Here is a 20,150-nt window from a genome sequence, read left to right on the forward strand (position 1 = left end):
TATCCATCGAGGACACTCCGCCTCCTATCAACAGTACATTTTTTAATAGAGTCAGTATTGGAAATCTTTCTTCTTTGTGTTGTGTAAAACTTACCTTTCGGAGTTTCGGAATGACTTGGAATACATGATCTTTGAAGGCCATTTGGCTTTTGCCTCAGCCAAGCCGGTAATATTAGGGATGATACCTAAGTGTTTTGAATGACCACTACCATGCGAACTATGAATCTGGCTATAGTTCAGATATACACGCGCTGAAGAGAGCTTCTCACCCCTTGTCACCCTTCTTTCAAGCCTTAATTCATTGCATATTCCCCCCCCACTTCCACCTGACACCCTTGCACAATGCATAGCAAATACTCGGTTGTTGCATAGTGTTGCCCTTTCCAGGTGGACCAGCTAATGATCGGGCAATTCCTGAATCTCGGATCGTTACCTGGTTTATCAGAGTAGTAAATTGCCCGTATATAGCCATTAGTATCTGAGGATATCACTGCGATTAGCAATGAAAACCAGAACCTATTTAAATGAGCGAATATTTTCGAAGGTGGTGGCGAATATGTTGAACTGTTGAAGGGTCCAACTGCCGATCCCTACCGCCCCGGGGAAAGTGCTGCCCCAAAGCCACCGCCCGCATTTCGCATTCCCTTTTTGTTTCTTCAAATTGTCACGAGAGCCACAAATACACAGGCAATTGTTCAAGATGAGTGCTACTATGACAGTCACAGCCCCGCCGGAAATCACGGCCGACAATGTGGCTACCCTCTTCCCCGATGTCGATACCTCCCTGGCTCGGAATGTCCTCCCCACCGCCAACAGCAACGCCGCTCACGAAGGGGCTGAACTCGAGGGTTACGACGAGGAACAGGTTCGTCTGATGGACGAAGTCTGCATTGTCTTGGATAAGAATGACCGCCCTATTGGCAGCGCCAGCAAGAAGGCCTGTAAGTCTTAGCCTCGGAGGTACCCACGGTTCATACCTTAGGGAGGGGCAGTGGCGGTCACCTCAGATTGCCAGGAACCAGCACTGACGGAGGCTTTCTCTCCAGGCCACTTGATGACCAACATTGACAAGGGTCTCCTGCACCGTGCTTTTTCCGTTTTCCTGTTCGACTCCAACAAGCGCCTCCTTTTGCAACAGCGCGCCACCGAGAAGATCACTTTCCCCGACATGTGGACCAACACCTGCTGCTCTCACCCTCTTGGAATCCCCGGTGAGACCGGTGCGGAGCTCGATGCTGCCATTATGGGCGTGAAGCGCGCTGCGCAGCGGAAGCTGAACCACGAGCTGGGCATCAAGGCCGAACAGGTGCCACTGGACAAGTTTGAGTTCTTTACCAGAATCCACTACAAGGCCCCGAGTGATGGAAAGTGGGGTGAGCACGAGGGTAGGTCATAACCATGGACTCATAGGGCTGGGTGGTCGCTAACATCTTAATAGTGGACTATATTCTCTTCATCCAGGCAGATGCCGACCTGGAGCCTAACCCGAATGAGGTGCGGGATACCTGCTATGTCTCGGCGGACGAGCTGAAGGCCATGTTCCAAAAGCCCGATTTGAAGTTCACTCCCTGGTTCAAGCTGATCTGCAGCTCGATGTTGTTCGAATGGTGGAGCCATCTGGGCACCCCGGCCCTGGAGAAGTACAAGGGCGAGACGGAGATTCGTCGGATGTGAGAAATGTTCAGAAATCTCCATCTTTCTTTTCTTTCTCGATACGTTCCCCGATACCTCCGTTTCGTTTCACCTACGCATTGCACCATCTTACATACCATATAATCCACTACATCGGAAATATTTTGGACATTTCTTTGAATTCAAGGAACTCAAGCGATTGACTTGGTTCATTCTGATATTAGCAAAATGGGCAAATGTCGGTCATGACATGAATATATGAATGCAGGCAGATAAAAGGCACCTGCTATGTACAATGCAATGCAACGCTTCCACATCCCAACGCCATGGCAAAACACAAGAAATGCAAAGTCGGAGTATTCACGTAGCCCGGTTCGTCGACAAAAAGAGGATACAACTGCCCAGGATCACAGTGCCGATCACCGTAAAGACGACCTGGGTCTTCCAACCGCTCTGAACAAGAGCCGCCTTGCGGCTGTACTTCATAACGGTTCGAGTGTAGTTGGCGAACCCATTAGTCAGACAGGTCAGACTCAGGAGCCAGAAGATAATGCCAAGGGGAAGAGCCATGTTTCGCTCCAGAGCGGAGGGCTGTTCACGGAAATGGAAAGAGATGATGATCGCGAGAGAGACGATGGCTAGGTACATGGAAAGGCGTAGCCAAGAAAGAAAAGTGCGCTCGTTGGCGCAGTGGTCACGGGCATCCGAGCTTGCATTTTCGAAGAGCAGCGCTCCCAAAAGAGGTCGCGAGAAGAGGATGTGGTGCTGATCCTCGATATGTCTACGAGCGATGTTAGTGCCTATGCAAGAGTGTGGAGAGGCGATAGGCGACTGGGGGTACAACAACGAAAATGATCATCCGGAGCCCATACAACGACGATGAAAACAAGCAACAAGAGCCCCGGGATTTCAAAAGGACGAGGAAACTCGTGTGCCGCAGGCCCACAGTCTCCACGGGTTTGTTTGGACTTACTCTTCTACCAATGCGGGCTTCGAGTGAGCCGGGTTGATCAACGGGTTGTAGCGGTCCGGTGGAAGGGCGTCGGTAGGCTGATTCATGATCGAGGTTACCGGGGAATCGTGAATGAAATTCCCAAAAAGAGCAGTACGAAGAGACGAAGAGCGCGGGCCTCCAGGTTCAGGTGTCACCTGACCCCCGCTTGCGGTTGATGTCAATCATCAAATCACCTGTCATATATCTCCCAAGTGCAAGTATAACGTATACTTTTCTTACTGTTTTTTTTTTTTTTTTTTTTAAATTCTGCGCATTTCAAATCAATTGAAATGTAGCTTCTCTGAAATATCGCTAGGCCAAATGGCATCTGGGCTCTTATCTCTTTATGCCTCAGGCAGAAATTGGAGATCTCCTTTCACTACCCCGTTATTTTCCAGTGCCAACCGTATATGCGGTATGAAAGAGAAACCAACCAACATGGGATGTCTGGGTACCGTACGTAGAATGCTCGACTGTTCAAATGCTTATATCACCTGCATGTCCTGGCAGACAATCCTGTAACACGAGTCTTGGAACATCTTTAACATTGTCTTTCTGAAGCTCTAGAAAATACACTTCTGGCCAAACCCAGACACGGAGAAAATAAATCGACGTGAGTCGCTGAATATAGTATTGAAGTCTCTGATAATCGGTGAGAACGATCACGGTGGGTCGACGGGTCGACGGTGGAGCCGCGATAGCGTCCTTGAATTGCCGACTCATGCACTCGAGTCACCTTGCCTCACGGCGATTGGAGGCTGATTGCGCAGATCTCGCGTGGATCCAGACTTCGGTAGGTGATACATAGACTTCGCCAATTTCGTGCGCCTCCGCCTTGCCTGATCGTTGCACCGGAGGCGACTAGAGCAGGAACGGCGGCCGCGGACCTCCCCACTTCCAAAGGACCCAGCGTAACCCGTATTTTCCTTCTTCGAGCTTTCAGCCTCCAACTTCCTCTTCCAGTGTCCTTGTCCTCCTCTGTAGGCAGAGCTCTATAGATGATGCAGGCCGTGCTGTAAAATCCTTCCCCCCTTCATGGCGCCCCGCAACACGATCTCCGCGGATTCCGCCGAGTATCAGACTCCGTACGGCCGATCCTTCACCTCCAGCTCGCCCATTGCTGCGTCAATCATTGCCCGTGACCTTGCTCATTACGCCGACGAAGACTCCATCACCACCAACGAGACCTCCGATTCGTCGACCGTACGACCGTCCAGCAGCCATGCCGGGACCAACCCTCACTCCTTGGCCGGCTCTTATCGCCGCCCGGGCTACTTCACGACCGTCAATCATACCACCGTGATCCCTTCCAGCGGCGACTACCAGCCCTTGACACAAAGCGAACGGGAACAGGCTATCGAAGAAGAGCGGCATCTGTTGAGCGATAACAATGTCATCCCTCCGGAGCACGCCCACGGGCAACCCAATGGATTACAACGTAGGCTGAGCAGCCTATTCTCGACCTCTGCTCAAGAGAGTTCTTCCAAACAGTATGGGTCGGTCAGGAGCTCCGTTCAAAGCTCGACCGATGTGGATGCCGAGACCGGAGTTGTGGCCACCGAGTCCACGGCGTTACTGGGAACTCCCCGGTGCGATGGAGACCCGATGGGACCGGAGGAGATCGATCGGAAATGGGAAGAGGCCGTGACAGCTGGGCTGATCAACACGACTTGGCAACGGGAAGCCCGGGTCATTGGAAGATACTCGGCGCCGTTGATGGCTACCTTCCTGCTGCAATACTCGTTGACAGTGGCGAGCATCTTCACCATCGGCCATCTGGGCAAGGAGGAGCTCGGAGCCGTCAGTCTGGCCAGTATGACTGTCAGCATCACCGGAAACGCCGTTTATTCAGGTCTGGCCACCAGTTTGGATACGCTGTGCGCCCAGGCGTACGGATCCGGCAAGAGGAAGCTTGTCGGCCTGCAGATGCTGCGCATGGTGTTTTTCCTGTGGCTGGTGACTATTCCCATTGCCATTCTGTGGTACTTTTCCGAGCATATTCTGGCGAAAATTGTGCCGGAGAGAGAGGTGGCTAGAATGGCTGGTCTGTATTTGAAGGTTGCTCTGCTGGGAACACCGGGATTTGCTTGTTTCGAGAGTGGCAAGCGATATCTTCAGGCCCAGGGAGTTTTCTCGGCATCTTTGTACGTGCTGCTCGTCTGCGCGCCGTTGAATGCGTTCATGAATTGGTTCTTCGTCTGGGTAAGTTGCTCTTCCTGTATCTTGAAACCTGTTGATACTAACAGCACCTGCAGAAACTCGAGATGGGCTTCGTCGGTGCACCTATTGCCGTTGTCATCACTGAGAATCTGATGCCGCTATGTCTCTTCGTATATGCCTACTACTTCGTGGGCTCTGAATGCTGGAGTGGATTCACTAGGCGAGCCTTCGAGAACTGGGGTCCCATGATCCGCCTCGCCCTGCCGGGTTTGATCATGGTGGAAGCCGAGTGTCTGGCATTTGAGGTGTTGACCTTGGCATCAAGCTACCTTGGCACCACCGAGCTCGCTGCACAGTCAATCCTTTCGACCATCTCAAGTATCACATGGCAGATTCCCTTCCCTTTGTCTATCGCCGGTAGCACGCGCGTTGCGAACCTGATTGGCGCCAGTCTTGTCGGCGCTGCGAAGACATCGGCTAAGGTGAGCTTCTGCGGCGCTACCATCGTCGGCCTGTTCAACATGGTTCTGCTCATGTGTCTGCGAAACTACATCCCGATGCTCTTCAGCTCGGATTCCGAAGTAATCGATCTGGTCGCGCAAGTGCTTCCTCTATGCGCTGCATTCCAGCTCTTCGATGCTCTGGCTGCCAACTGTAACGGTATTCTTCGCGGTCTTGGCCGCCAAGAAATTGGTGGATACATCCAACTATTCTGCTACTATGCTATTGCCATGCCCATCAGTATGGGAACAACGTTTGCATTGGGCTGGGGTGTGATGGGTCTGTGGACCGGTGTAGCGCTTGCTCTTCTCCTTGTGTCTGCGGTTGAGTTTATCTTCATCGGCCGGATCAGTTGGGAACGGTCTGTTGAAGAAGCGCGGCTGCGGAATGAGCTGACCTAATTACGGGTCCATGTATAAGCTGCATGAATTTTATATATGATACACCTGACGAAAACTTTGCCGATTTGATATATTTTGTTCTCATGATGAACCAGAATGAAGGACAAACGGGCTCTATAGATGGTGTTCGCGGGACCGCTTACACGGGCCAAAACAAATGTCATATATAGTTGGAATGTCAATTAGAATGCAAGATGAATTCATGATATCATTTGAGACTGCACACGGCTTCTAACTGAATGGTCAACCCACACCATGGATTCTAATACTCAAGGATTGCCCATGTCTGTTCATCCATAGTCGAGAAAATAACACCTGCACCGAGCAATTCTTCACCAGCACGCGCCACGTCCGTAGCGGGAAGGTTGAGCTTTGAGGCAATCTGCTGCATGTGAAGACCGGTCTCGTCCTGAGGGTCGGTCTTGAGCAAGTTATAGATCTTCTTAGCCAAGGGGGACATGGACATGAGAGCCCGGTTCTGGCCAGCACCATACTCATCCGCGCCGCCCATAACGGCATCGCCAGTAGCAGCATTGGCACCGGCGCCGGGGCCACCAGGGGGTCCACGAGTGAAGAACAGATGCACGGCAGTAGCCTCGAGAATGTGACAGTGCAGCTCGTTGATGTTGGTCAACGGGCGCACGCTATGGGCACCAATATAGCGCTTGTTGCCGAAGGACTTGATGGCTCCGAACACACGGGCGTATCCGTTCAGCTCGACCTCGCTCTTGCCATCGGCAGGTGCCTTGCCCTCGTCTGTGTCCATGCTGTCAGCCGTAGCCGAGTCCACCCATTTCTTGACCTCGACTTCGCCCGTGCCGTCGTCGATCTTGTATGTGATGTTCGTGCTCTGGGAGCTGATGTTGCGCACCTGGCCGACGAAGAGCACGTTGGCCACGTCCGCGCCGTCGATCTGGTAATTGGCCTCTGGGTAGGGTTGCGAGGCGTCGGCAACCTGCTTGACTGTGACAGGGCGGAGGGTCTTGTTATCGCGGTCACCAGCCTATTCAAGCATTAGTGTTGATGCCACAGAAAAGCAGCAATCCATCATACCTTTCCGCCGGAAGGGCTGTTCGTCTCGCCGGGCATGAAGCCACCGCCGCCAGACCCGCTGAAGGAGTTGTAATTGTTGTAGTTGTCTGAATGAACATGTTAGTATGCGACTGAATACACGTCAAGCCGGGTCACATACCCATGATGAAGGAGTGTGTGAGTAAACAGGTGAGAGTCGTAAAATCATTTTACCTCATCGGGCGAGCGTGTCGCGCGTCGCGGGGAGCATGTTTGTGCTGTTTGTACATCGCTCACCGCCTTCAGTTTCCTCGATTTTTTTTTGCGGCGAAGTTGACCGGCTGTTTCGACGCAGACTAACACCTTGAAAAGATATTTTTCAAGTGTGGAACCGTCTGGAGATTTGATATTCGGTTGTTTTATCGGCTTTTCATTCTTCCAACATCCTTTTGCTCTCTTTTTCGACGAATGATCAAACTGTTTAGTCGTTACCATCTCTATTTCCGCCTTTGATCGGCGCATCACCTCGAGGTTTCAACAATGCCTCACCGCGAGTCGTCTCCGGCCATGTCGGAAAACGAGTTCGACATCACGAACTCGCTCTTCCAGCATGACAGCGACTCCGACAACGATGGTGACACCAAGCCCCGTCAGAAGCACACTCCCGCTCAAGACCTCGACTTTCTCGGTGCCGATGACGATGATGACGAGGCCTTCATTGCGAATCGGCAGGCATCTGCAAACCGAAAGGGCGCCAACCTCAAGGGCCGGACCGTGAAGAAGGGTGGTGGCTTTCAGGCCATGGGTCTGAATGGCAAATTGCTCAAGGCAATCGCCCGCAAAGGATTTTCAGTCCCGACTCCTATCCAGCGCAAGACGATCCCCGTGATTATGGACGACAAGGATGTAGTGGGTATGGCCCGTACTGGTTCCGGAAAGACGGCCGCTTTCGTTATCCCCATGATCGAGAAATTGAAAGGCCACAGCAACGCATTTGGAGCCCGTGGATTGATTATGTCGCCCTCTCGAGAACTGGCTTTGCAAACGCTCAAGGTGGTCAAGGAGATGGGCCGTGGTACAGATCTACGATGTGTGCTCCTCATCGGTGGAGATAGCTTGGAGGACCAGTTCGGAATGATGGCAGGCAACCCTGACATTGTCATTGCGACACCAGGTCGTTTCCTGCATCTGAAGGTCGAGATGGATCTGGATCTCTCGTCTATCAAGTATGTCGTCTTTGACGAAGCTGATCGACTCTTTGAAATGGGTTTCGCTGCGCAGTTGGCCGAAATTCTTCACGGCTTGCCATCGACACGCCAGACGCTGCTCTTTTCCGCTACCCTCCCCAAGTCGCTTGTTGAATTCGCACGAGCTGGCTTGCAAGAGCCCAGCCTTGTCCGTCTGGATGCCGAGAGCAAAATTTCCCCTGATCTTCAAAATGCCTTCTTTGCGGTCAAGTCGTCCGACAAGGAAGGTGCGCTTCTTCACATTCTACACGAAATCATCAAGATGCCTACGGGACCAACCGAAGCTACCATGAGGTTCAAGGAAGGCTTCAAGGATCGGAAGCGCAAGAGGGACGGGGAGAAGGGCAGCAGCTGGAAGGAATCGCCCACCGAACATTCCACCATTGTATTTGCTGCCACAAAGCATCACGTCGACTACCTCTACGCTCTTCTTGTTGAAGCTGGCTTTGCTACTTCCTACGCATACGGTTCACTGGACCAAACCGCTCGCAAGATCCAGGTCCAGAACTTCCGAAGCGGCATCTCCAATATCTTGGTCGTCACCGATGTGGCCGCTCGTGGTATCGATATTCCCGTTCTTGCCAACGTCATCAACTACGATTTCCCGTCGCAGCCAAAGATTTTCATTCACCGTGTCGGTCGTACCGCACGTGCTGGCAAAACTGGATGGAGTTACAGTCTTGTGCGCGACGCGGATGCCCCGTATCTGCTCGACCTTCAGCTGTTCCTAGGCCGAAGATTGGTTCTTGGGCGTCAATATGGCAACCAGGTTAACTATGCCGAGGATGTGGTCGTGGGCACGATTCCCAGAGACCCGATGTCCCGGACATGTGAATGGGTTAACAAGGTCTTGGATGAGGTTCCAGACATCCACTCGCAGCGCCAGGTGGCCACAAGAGGCGAGAAGCTTTACATGCGCACCCGAAACGCCGCATCCATAGAGAGCGCGAAGCGAGCGAAAAAGGTCACTTCTACCGAAGACTGGTCCGCCATCCATGTCCTTTTCAACGACGCGACTAGTCAGATGGAAGCTGAGCGAGAGCAGATGCTTGCTCGCATCGGAGGCTTCCGCCCACAGGAGACCATTTTCGAGCATCACAACCGACGTGCCGGCAAGGCCGGCAAGGCTGAAGGTGACGAGGCCATCGAGACAATCAAGCGGATTCGCACCACGGTCGACAAGAAGAAGCAGCGGGCGCATGCTAAGGAGCAGGCCGAGCTGATCGAGATGGGAGGTGGAAACGCCGGAGAGGATGGAGCCGACGAAATCGACGAGGACATCCCCGAAGAAGCCGGGGACAACATGTCCGAGGCTGACGAGTCGGACCTGGAGGTTACCTTCGGCGCCTATTCCCAGAAGAAGGATTCCGGTGATAAATCCAAGGATTCATTTACTGCGTCGTTCCAGAACCCCGACTATTTCATGGGATACACACCCAACAACAGCAATGCCGCCGAGGATCGCGGATACGGTGTGCATTCCGGTACCAACTCCAACTTCACGGCTGCCTCGCGCGATGCCGCCATGGATTTGAATGGCGACGAAGGAAAGAAGGGCTTCGGCGAACCTCGCTCGACCATGCGCTGGGACAAACGTCACAAGAAGTACGTGGCGCGCCAGAACGACGAAGACGGATCCAAGGGCGCTCGACTGGTGCGCGGCGAGAGTGGTGCCAAGATCGCCGCCAGTTTCCGCAGCGGTCGTTTCCAGTCGTGGAAGAAGGGCAAGCGCATGAGCGGCATCCCACGCGTGGGTGAGGCCGAGACGCCCGGCATGGGCACGGACATGAACCCCGCTGGTCGCGGTGCTGGCGGACGGTTCCGGCACCACAAGCAGCAGGCACCCAAACGAGCCGACCCGATGCGACCGGACTACGAAACGATGAAGAAGAAGAACGAGGCGGCGCGCGAGCGACAGGGCCCGGCCTATGCAGGCTCGCAGGGGAAGAGCGAGATCAAATCGACGGACGACATTCGCAAGGCGCGCAAGTTGCAGCAGAGGCGACAGGAGAAGAACGCGCGGCCGCAGCGAAAGAAGCGCTGAGCAGAACCGTCATGTATCCGATCGTCTATGTCTATGTCTATATTTTTGCATTGGAGATACCAACGTTTGTCACCGTCCAGTCATCTGCATTACCGCATTTTGTGCATGGATCCTGCACCGTAGAGGGCTCTATTAGGCGCTAGCTGACTACTCGAGAGCTAGCCGGAGGCTAATGGCTATTCATGTTGAGAAGAGCATTTGGAACCGAGCTACGGATACACGTACATGAACCCACTACGCGACGATCCCGGTCTCGGACCCGGTGAAGCACCGTTAGTGCACGGTACGCTAGGTAGGGTTCACCCGAGGGTGCACCGTGAGTATATCGGGGATCACCCATACTCGGGCTTTTTTGAAAACCCCACGAGGAAATAGTCCCGAATGAGCCGAATAATATCCGGGGCTCGATCGGCGAATTTGACGATCCCGGCAAAATTTGGGACGACGGGACTGGTAGCGCTAAAAAAAAATCCCCTAGAAAAATATCCATGTATCGAGCCCAGATCCAGACCGGGGGCGCACTATTGAAATAAAAGCAGGCGGATCGTGCATGAACGGGGTGACAGACCCCTTGCTGCTCCGCGTGCCGCATGTTCCAGCCGAGCGGCGTAAAGGGGCTGGAGCCGCCTCTTGTTTCCCCTTCGGCGCCGGCCGAGTTGGGAAAATGACGTTATCTAGGGGTGATCAGAGCAGGGCAGGGCAGGGCAGGGCAGGGCGATTGCAGACCCCGGGAGATAACGAGACGAGACCCTGAATGATGATGATACCCGGGTGCAACGGAGGACCAGGGACCCCGGGGACCCTTGGCCGCGCCGACATTGCCGTTTCTGGCCAGAGCTATGATGGATATCTAAGCATGGTCCTTCAGACTTCCAGGGCTTTTTTCCCGCGAACCATTTCCATAGCCGCCGATCCATCCAAACTTCGGGGATAGTGGTACGACCAGGGTCGGGGTCGTGCTTCTGCAGCTGGCCGACTCCCATAGTTCATGTTCATGTTCATGGCAAACTGCACCTGTCGTGCGACCTCGACCCCCCTCGAGACTGCGACGGTAACCCTTAACCTTTGTGACGGGAGAGCAAGGGTCCGGAGAATACACTCTACAAGGTCGGTGGCGAAGACTTGAAACCGGTGAAAAATGTAGCCCGGGGAAGCGTGATCCCGGTGATTTCCAGTGGAGTATGAAATAAGGTGGAAGCCCTAACTCAAAAAAGAGAGCTGGGAAAAAAAAGCTGCACACCGGAAAATCGGAGACGTTCAGTACCCTGGTACGCGAAAGCTCCGTACATGGAGACCAGAGACGGGATCGAGGTGGGTTGCAGTTCCTAAATAACATGATTTCACTTCGTGTATCCGTATCCCCCTCCACAAAAGTACGGAATGCGCATTTCATTGCCGCGACTATTGGCAATGGCTGCGGGTGTCGATCCGTCTATCCCTCACCTTGCGTCTCCCGGTCTTGATTGGCATCCCCCCCCCCTCTTTTTTCTTTTTCTTCGTTTTCTTTTTGTTTTCTTTTCTTTTTTGGAACCCGTTCATTTTTTCACGGTTTCATTATTCGACACTCGGGGCCCCAATCCGTCCTAGCGTACGTACAGGGTGTCACTGACAGCGACTGGTGCCCCGTCCATGCAAGCCACTGCAGCCCGGGAACCGAGTAGTTCGTGCCCCAAAGATGTGAACCGCGGGTCCTAGTTCTTCCTAGCTTGGTAAACTACTGGAAGCTAGCGACTATCGTAACTATTGTCCACCCCGAATGAGGCAAATCCCCACTCCTTCCACCGTTGGATTCCCCCTCCTTCCCACTCCCCCCGAAAAAGGATCTCCGTCACGGTCGATCCAAGTCTATCAGCTACTAGTGAACTCAGCACTGACCATTTTACCCGGTCCCTAGTCTACTTAGTAGTCCCGGACCCGCCCACTTGACCTCTCTCTCTTTTTCGCCACGCTATTTACTGGTTATCGAGCCTGGAACCCGCAGGCCGGGTGTCCTACTCTGGAGAAAAATAATAATAATTAATTGTTATTTGTCGTCTTTTTTTCCTCTCTTCTCCTTTGTGGCTGCCTCCTGCCTTCTACACCCCCTATCATATCCATAGAGGACGAGGTGTATGTGAACGACTGGGTCTAGTGACATACCTGGTGTCTAGCCAGGGAAATCGGCCATCACTTTCGGGTATAGTTCCACCGTTTTCTTATTATTTATTTTTAATTATTTCCCACCCCCTCCCCCCCCCCCCCCCTCTATATCCCACCTATCCCGCTTATTTCCACCCCTGGAGGAGCACGAGAGACACTAGAGGCAAGGCGTGGAGAGAGGGGGGCTTTGACACGCTGCAGCGTGATCCTAGCTCGATGATCGACCGCCATTCTGCAATAAAGACGCCCGAAGGGAAAGACATGCGCGGCTATGAGTAACGCTGCTGTCACGATCTGGAAATCTCCCGCTGATCGATGCAGTCTATTTTCTGACTCCTCCAATAGCGGACTCATTCCACGGATTATAAGCTTGCCTTCTCCAAGGAGGTGACGAAGACCTTCTGCGTTCACCGCTGACGCTGTATCCTATACTTGCGTCTGCACTGCGTATCCTGTTCCTATTCCTCTTCTCTACCCTTGAACAACCCCTCCCTTCCCTGGTCTTCTCCCTTTCGCCACTACTGCCCTTTACACCCTTTGCACAAACAGGGATCCGCTATGCTGCCTCCAAGTGCGGAACAGAGAGCCAGTGGTCACCTTTTGTGAACGAGCATCCCCACCCAATCCAGAATTTCCCCGTGGGACTCACCTTTCCTTTTCCTGCCGGTCCTCCGATGCAACCACTCGTGCTTCACCCTCCGAGCCTCGCCACCGCCCAGTTCGGTCAGCCCCGGTTCAACTCGGGCCCAGAGCGGCTTCCGTTGAATCGCCCTTGGTCTACCAATGCTCGAGGGTGCAGCCCTAGGGCTTCTGTCCCCCGTCAATCTATGTCTGGCTCTCCTTCTGCTGAGCTGCCCTCGGTGACATCCGGAGAACCAAAGCCGGCTTATCCAGTATCCTCCCCGGTGGTGGTGACGACCGAGGAGCCGGCCTCGTCGTCAACTGCTGCCGTTTCTGCCTCATCAGTTCAGCCTGAGCATCAGCCCGCACAGCTCCCACCCAGGTATGGCGAGCAGAATGCCCCGGCATATGTGGGTTCTCCAAGACCTCTGCCCGGGGCACCTCCGTACCCATTATCAACACTTGAATCTCCAGTTCCAGGCCCGGAAACTCGTTCGTTAGCGCAAAAGTCAACACGGCGAACGAAAGCTCATGTAGCTTCGGCATGTGTTAACTGCAAAAAGAAGCATCTTGGGTGTGACCCGGCACGCCCGTGCCGACGATGTGTTCTGGCGGGCAAAGCAGTAAGTCCTTTCCCTTTCACCTCCGGAAGTTAATAGCAAGCTGACCAGACAAAGTCATCGTGTGTGGATGTCACGCATAAGAAGCGAGGACGACCCCCGCTGAAAGCGGAGGATTCGTCTCATCGGCCCTATACATCACACATGGAGAATCAAGCCGTTTCCGCAGAGGTTCAGCCATCAACGCCCTCTCAACGAAACAGCATGCATCGAGCTACCTCTTCTCGGGAATTACGACCAATGACCGACCTCCAGGCAATGGGCGAGCCAGGACCAGTAGCCGCAGCTATGCAGATGCCTCGAGGCCAGCCGCATCGATGGTCCGCATCTGTGTTTCCTCTAACTCGTCCGATGGACCCTTCGACAACGATATCAAGCGTAGCAGGCAGACGACCGTTCTCTGCATCCGGACCACCAGCATATGGAGGACCACCTCACCCACCCCCTGCTTTCGTGCCCACATCTAGTGGTTTCAATCCGGTTTTCAGAGTTGGAGTCATGCCTCCAGGAATGGAACGTCGATTCCCACAATACCCCAGCCCAGCCCTGCCTCCGCCTACATCGCCCCCGCAACATCCCCCAGCGGGTGTACCCTATCTGTCATACGAATCTCCTGGCAGTACGATCCACCAGCCATTGAGCGACTCCCGAGTTCCCCACGGGCCGCGTGAACCATATCTCGAATCCCCACTTCGACTCCCTCCAATCCACCAGGCAACCGCGAGTACAGGGCCGGTTCATCACCATGCGCATCGACTGAGCGATCCATATCCAACAACCTGGATATCTGCCAGAGAAGAAGCCACGCGAGAGCCGCGCTCCCCAAGTCTCCATAGACCAGCGAGCTCGGTCTTCTCCCATTCGACGCTGCATCAGCGATCCTCGTCCCAAACGGGCCCTCTCGATCCGATCCCCCGACATCTCGGCCCCGTCGAACTCCCATCTCCCGTAACACTAGGGCATTCTCCCTCATCGGGACCACGAGCCGAAACACAGCCGAGCGCAGAAGCCGAAAACCAAGAGCCACGGCCTATCAAAAGGCGTAAGATGGCGCTCGATGACATGGTCAACGGCTAATGCTTGCATTTTGTTCTTGAAATTGTCTACGACATACCAACAGCCCCGGAGGCTCCCTTTTATTGTATAATGCGCAACTCCTGTAGCAGGGTCTACAGGGAAAGATACCCCTATCCAGCGTGGCGAGTACCCTTTAGGTACAAGAAACAGGAAGCACCGTCTGCGATTTCATATCTGTGATCATCGTGTTTATTTCGACGGATTCACAGACTCCGACTTCGGATATTTACACAGCGACGGGATCTGTGCGTTTTCTTTTCTTTTGTTTTTGTTTTATCTGCGCCTCGGTTTGTTGTTTCTGTTCTGAATTGTTTCAGTGCGTCGCTTGAAACGGATGGGCGTCTTGTTTTTACATTTCTTTTGTCGGATTCTCTTCTTTTCTCGCGAGTACCCCTTACAGTTTTTTATACATGGCACGGCGTTTGGCAGAGTGGAAGGGGGCGGGCTCGCATTATTTTTCACCATGACTTTGTTTCCTTTGTTTGAGAATGAGTACATGCATTTGACTGGTGATGCTCGGCATGCAGGAAAAGGAGTGTACATCGGAGGAACGTGCTGGTTTTCACTTTCGAGGCTTGATTGATTACCTTGCCCTACCGGGTCTAGAACGAGACACTGTTTCAGAGATATTCGATATTGTGTGATCATCTCATGGATCATGAATGCATAATGCATAATGCAGAATCAGGTTGAGGTATATCAAAAATAAGTGCATATATATATATATATGTACGTGTATGGAACAAGAAGGTATCACCGCATAAACCCAAGACCCAAAACTAGAAAAACAACCACTGGCCGGCGCGCTGTAACTTGCCCAGCCACCCCTTGCGGCCAGGCACCAGCTCCAGGTCACGATGATAGGGCGTATCCTCCTGCCCTCCATCATAGCGATCCGTGCGCAGGTCCATCTCAGACTTGCGGACGAACTTGGTTCGCTTGACCAGTTTCCATGCGAGGAACATGGCAATCATGATGGGGATCTCGATGTAGTACGAGACAAAATTAACGCTCTGGAAATGCGGGCTGAAGCATTGCCAGCCTTGCACCAGAACCAAAACGGTGTTCAGACCCACGGCGATGATGGGGCCGTAGGGATAGGTCCAATTCTTGAAGGGGAGCAGGTGCTCGATACCCTGGGCGCGGACGGCAGCGCGGAATCGCAGGGATGCGAGGCCGATGCAGATCCAGGACAGCTGGTTGGAGACGCCGACGATGTTCTGCAGCCACGACCATAGTTTACCGGCTCCAATGTAACTGGCACCGAAACACAGACCGCTAATGACGGATGTGGACAAGACGGCAACCCAGGGGACGTGGAACCGGTTCAAGTGGCCGAAGAAGCGGGGCGCATAGCCGTCCACGGCAAGGGAGTAGAGCAGGCGTGAGCCGGCAAACAGGGCGTGATTGGCAGCGGAGATGACCGAGGTCATGATCACGGCGTTGATGAAGCTACCCGCGACAGCACTGCCGGCCTGTTGGAAGACGATGGTGAAGGGGCTGGTGCGGGTGTTGCCATCGGAGAGGTTGGGGTAGTTGTAAGGGACATTAAAACCGACGATAATGATGGAAACCAAGTAGAATAGAATGATGCGCCAGAAGACGTTGCGCACGACCTTGGGCAGGTTCTTGGCGGGGTCCTTGGTTTCACCGGCGGTAATGGCGATGGACTCGGTGCCACCGTAGGCGAACGAGGCTGTCACGAAGACCGAGGCAAATCCACCGATGCCACCGACAAAGGGTGCATCCCCGATGTTCCAGTTTTTGGCACCGATATATTCGTGACTGGTGTTGCCGCCGCAATTCACAGCTATACCAAGAATGATGAATATGATGATCGTGATCACTTTCAATAAACTGAGCCAGTACTCGACTTCACCGTAGACGCGCACGGAGAGCAGATTCAGCGCAATCACCACGATTAAAAAGATCAAGCTGATCGCCCACCCGGGGAAATTCTCGGTCCAAAATTGTAACAATAGCTGTAATGCAATGATATCGGAAGCCGTTGAAACGGCGTCGTTAAACCAGTAGTTCCACGTCAAAGCAAAGCCGAGCGCATCATCCACAAAGCGACTAGAAACAACGTTAGTAAGACCAGCCCCAAAGCGTTAGCGTTGCATCGATCAGCACTTACCCCGCAAAGGTACAGAAAGACCCAGCAACGGGTATGAAAGCCGCCATTTCGCCCAAACTCAGCATCGTGACGAAAACAATGCCGCCGCAAATGGCGTACGCAATTAGTGTAGAAGCAGGTCCACCCTTGACGATGGACTCGCCGGTACCCAAGAATAGTCCAGTACCGATGGTGCCGCCAATAGCAATCATCTGCACCTGGCGTGCCGACAGGCGACGAGCCAATTTGTCGGCATTGACCAAGGGTGTGGTCGAGATATCGCCGACATAGTCCTGGGTGGCCGCCTTGATATCATTCTGTTTCTCGGGGTCGAACGACATCGTGCGTAGAGTGACCCCGAACTTGCACGGAGCAACCGCTCAAAATGGAGAAGCTGCAAGCTGCCATCCCAGTTAGCATGATCAAGTCGACATAGTTAAGAGGTATTCGAGATGAGAACTGACCAGCCCTAAGATTTCGTGACCGGCACGTGCTTTACCCCGGATTCCGTGATAGATATGACAGCGCCCCCGTTTCTCTTGATAGCAACAAAACTAATGAAAAGGAAGGCATTTTGGATCTTCCAAAACCGACTGTCTTCAAGGTGTCAATTCTGCGATGGCGTGATTGCGTGTGGCGATGACTGGATCGGTTGGACCCGCACGCCATGACTTGAGAAAAACTCGATGGGATCCACTTGTTCCTCTCTTGGGACTCTGAAGCCCTTGGCCGCATTGGGAATGTACGGTACGGCTCGGCTGGCCAGGGGCCGATATTCTTATTTTTACTTTCGAGGTACCCGGGTTGCCCTACGTTTCCTGCTGGATTGATGGAGGAATGGAAGCCTGGATGATATCGCTATATACTCATGCACAAAAACAATGCTTTTACTGGCCTCGCTAGCACCAAATCGGAAAGACGCCCAGGATACACCCTCGTAGATATGCACGTTAGCCCAGCAGCCCACTGGCCAGGGCCTCCAGATCTTCCAGTGTCTCGATCTGGGGCTCGGCTCCCTTCTTGTCCTTCTTGTCCTTCTTGCTCTTCTTGCCTGCGGGGGCCTCGTCGAGCTCGCTGGCCGGCTCGGCAAATGTGACACGCGGCTTCTTGCTGGCACGGGGCTCTTCGGCCTCGGAAGCAGAATCGGATCCCGGGATCTCGAAGGGAACGTAGGGAAGGCCCTGGATACCGGCTTCCTCGCCGGTCTCCTCTTCGGCAAGGGCACGATCGCGGGCCCGACGCTTCTCCTTCTTCTCGCGCCTCTTCTCGCGCACGAGCTCCTTGTCCTCGACATCGGCACGGCGAGTACGTTCGGCCTCCTCCGCCACGAAGCGCTGGCGCTGGGTATCGGCGTCGCCGCGGGCCTTGAACTGGTCTTCATCCTCCATCTCGTAAACCTCGTGGGCATTGCCATCGTCGTCGTAGATGAGCTTCGTACCCTTGCCCTTGAACTTGAGCAACTTCTTCTTCGACTTGAGGAGTTTCTCGCGGCGCTTGGAGTCGATAACCAGCGGCTCCTGTCCGTCGATCTGCACCTTCCTGGTTGCCTTCTTCTCAGCAGAGGCGTCGGAGTCGGAGCCACCCTGACCGAGTTCCTCGTCACCTGCAACGAACCGACGCTTGACAGATAGGAAGTCGGCATCCTCGTCTGCGTCTTCACCGGCACCGGCACCGGTGGCAACCATGGTGCCGTCGTCGTTGATAAGTTTGTGGTAGTGGTCTGCCAACACGTCCTGGTTTCGTCGTTCGAACATGCGGTCGTAGCGGGTCCGCACCTGGTTCTCTTCCTTCTTCTTCTCCTTCTTGCTCTCGCCCTCTGCATCTGAATCCTCGTCACTGGAGAGGTGGGCCATCTTCCAAGAAGCATTCTTACGCTCCTTGGTATCGTCTCCCTTGATAAACTTGATGCGTGGTGCACCGGGTAGACCCAAGCTAGCAGCAAAGTCTTCCAGTTTGAGCTCCTTGATATTAAATACCGTCTTGTCAGGCTGCACAAAGCATGATTTGACATATGAAATAAATGCTTTTTGACCCAGGTACTTGAGTTCCGGATCCTTGAAACACATATTTTGCAGCTGATTCTTGATGCTGCTCTGCTTGCTCGCCTTGATATTAATCCTTTCGATCGGCACCTTCTTTTGTTCGAGTCGGCTCAACATACCCTTCTCCTCACTGGGATCGAGGAAAAGAACGGCGCGACCGACACGCTCGTAACGCGCAGTACGTCCCACTCGGTGAATGTAGGTGTCGGCATCTTCGGGGCAGTCCATTTGAATGACCCAGTCCACTGCGGGGAAATCCAAACCACGGGCTGCAACGTCGGTGGCGAAGAGCACCGAGTGCTGAGACTGGGAGAACTTGGTGGTGATATCAAGTCGGCCTCCCTGCTTTTGTCGGCCGTGAAGGTGCATCAGGGGGATACCGGGCTGCAGGTGCCGGAACGACTCGTAGACAAACCGGACCTGCTTTCCAGAGGCCAGGAAAACTACAGTCTTGGACTTGAGATTGCTGCGGATGAAGCTCCACAATGTATCGAGTTTTGAAGCGAGAGGAGTGACGACGTAGTGTTGTTGGAGAGTCGATGGGGTTGCCGCAGCGGCGGCTTCGTGGACAGCGACGTATTCGGGGTCCTTGAGACTGAGACGGGCCAAATCGGAGACCTTCTTCGTCTGCGTGGCACTGAATAGCATGGTCTGGCGCTCCTTGGGGAGATGATCGACAATCGCATCGACGGTCTTTTGGAATCCCATATCGAGGATTCTGTCCGCTTCATCGAAAACTAGCATCTGCATATTATGGGTTTCAAACATGGCAGTCTGATCCAGATGCTGGAGCATACGACCCGGAGTGCAGACCAGAATGTTCATGCGGCCCAGTCGATCTTGTTCCTCGCGCAGACTCTTTCCACCGATCACCAACCCGGCGGAGAAAGCATGGTAGCGGCCCACCTTGCGCAACACCTCGAAAATCTGGATCGCCAATTCGCGTGTCGGAGATAGGATAAGGGCACCCAATCCATCGAGTTCGGTCCACTGCCTGCGATACAGGTTTTCGAGAACGGGAATAATGAAGGCCAAAGTCTTGCCAGATCCGGTCTTCGCAGCACCCAAGATATCGCGGCCCTTGAGAGAATGGACGATAGCGCGCTGCTGGATGTCGGTCAGGGTCTTGAAGTGCGAGGCAGCCAGGCCCTTTGCGGTGGGCTCGGAGAGTGGAAGATCGGAGAAGGCCTTGACGGAGGCCTTCAAGTCGAGATCCTCGACGCGCTGAACGAGTGAGGACAGTGTATCCTCGCCGCGCTTTCGTTTGAGGGTCCGACCGGAGTCATGATGAGTTTTCGGAGGCTTTCCGCGAGAAGTCCGGGCAGGAGCCATGATGCTGTTATTCGTGAAGTTCTTATCGTCGGCGAAACCAAACGATGCAGCTTTTTTTTCTTGCTGAGTCATCTTACGATAAGTCCTTATCAGTGCAGAGACACATTGAACACAAAATCATTCCAAAACAAAGGGCAAAGTACTTGTAACATATTGATGGAGCTAATAGATGAATGTTTAATTAGAGTGCCCTCATTACTATTATAGTCATCC

At 53.6% G+C, this 20,150-nt stretch overlaps 8 protein-coding genes across 8 annotated transcripts; 4 read left to right on the forward strand and 4 right to left on the reverse strand.

Annotated features, from left to right (window-relative positions):
- Positions 1-700: 700 nt before the first annotated feature.
- idi1 (isopentenyl-diphosphate delta-isomerase IDI1) lies at positions 701-1,674 on the forward strand (the record flags this gene model as incomplete). Its single annotated transcript, XM_058455070.1, has 3 exons — positions 701-941; positions 1,047-1,385; positions 1,439-1,674. 3 exons carry the CDS (start codon positions 701-703, stop codon positions 1,672-1,674), a joined length of 816 nt encoding a protein of 271 aa, XP_058305058.1.
- Positions 1,675-1,992: 318 nt separating this feature from the next.
- N7498_008009 (DUF202 domain-containing protein) lies at positions 1,993-2,691 on the reverse strand (the record flags this gene model as incomplete). The annotated part of the gene is made up of 2 exons (XM_058455071.1): positions 1,993-2,413; positions 2,606-2,691. 2 exons carry the CDS (start codon positions 2,689-2,691, stop codon positions 1,993-1,995), a joined length of 507 nt encoding a protein of 168 aa, XP_058305059.1.
- A 970-nt stretch (positions 2,692-3,661) lies between these two features.
- On the forward strand, positions 3,662-5,688 carry N7498_008010 (MATE family efflux transporter; the record flags this gene model as incomplete). The annotated part of the gene is made up of 2 exons (XM_058455072.1): positions 3,662-4,828; positions 4,882-5,688. The coding sequence occupies 2 exons, from the start codon at positions 3,662-3,664 to the stop codon at positions 5,686-5,688; spliced, it is 1,974 nt and encodes a 657-aa protein (XP_058305060.1).
- Positions 5,689-5,950: 262 nt separating this feature from the next.
- Positions 5,951-6,884, reverse strand: N7498_008011 (uncharacterized protein; the record flags this gene model as incomplete). The annotated part of the gene is made up of 3 exons (XM_058455073.1): positions 5,951-6,691; positions 6,742-6,827; positions 6,881-6,884. 3 exons carry the CDS (start codon positions 6,882-6,884, stop codon positions 5,951-5,953), a joined length of 831 nt encoding a protein of 276 aa, XP_058305061.1.
- A 355-nt stretch (positions 6,885-7,239) lies between these two features.
- On the forward strand, positions 7,240-9,990 carry N7498_008012 (ATP-dependent RNA helicase DBP10; the record flags this gene model as incomplete). Its single annotated transcript, XM_058455074.1, has 1 exon — positions 7,240-9,990. One exon carries the CDS (start codon positions 7,240-7,242, stop codon positions 9,988-9,990), a length of 2,751 nt encoding a protein of 916 aa, XP_058305062.1.
- Positions 9,991-12,803: 2,813 nt separating this feature from the next.
- sclB (uncharacterized protein) lies at positions 12,804-14,447 on the forward strand (the record flags this gene model as incomplete). The annotated part of the gene is made up of 2 exons (XM_058455075.1): positions 12,804-13,373; positions 13,428-14,447. The coding sequence occupies 2 exons, from the start codon at positions 12,804-12,806 to the stop codon at positions 14,445-14,447; spliced, it is 1,590 nt and encodes a 529-aa protein (XP_058305063.1).
- Positions 14,448-15,226: 779 nt separating this feature from the next.
- N7498_008014 (amino acid permease) lies at positions 15,227-16,904 on the reverse strand (the record flags this gene model as incomplete). The annotated part of the gene is made up of 2 exons (XM_058455076.1): positions 15,227-16,523; positions 16,585-16,904. 2 exons carry the CDS (start codon positions 16,902-16,904, stop codon positions 15,227-15,229), a joined length of 1,617 nt encoding a protein of 538 aa, XP_058305064.1.
- A 609-nt stretch (positions 16,905-17,513) lies between these two features.
- dbp4 (RNA-dependent ATPase HCA4) lies at positions 17,514-20,009 on the reverse strand (the record flags this gene model as incomplete). The annotated part of the gene is made up of 1 exon (XM_058455077.1): positions 17,514-20,009. One exon carries the CDS (start codon positions 20,007-20,009, stop codon positions 17,514-17,516), a length of 2,496 nt encoding a protein of 831 aa, XP_058305065.1.
- Positions 20,010-20,150: the final 141 nt, after the last annotated feature.

This window comes from Penicillium cinerascens, assembly GCF_028974065.1.
Source record: "Penicillium cinerascens strain IBT 15544 chromosome Unknown scaffold_4_segment0_segment0, whole genome shotgun sequence".
NCBI lineage: Eukaryota > Fungi > Ascomycota > Eurotiomycetes > Eurotiales > Aspergillaceae > Penicillium > Penicillium cinerascens.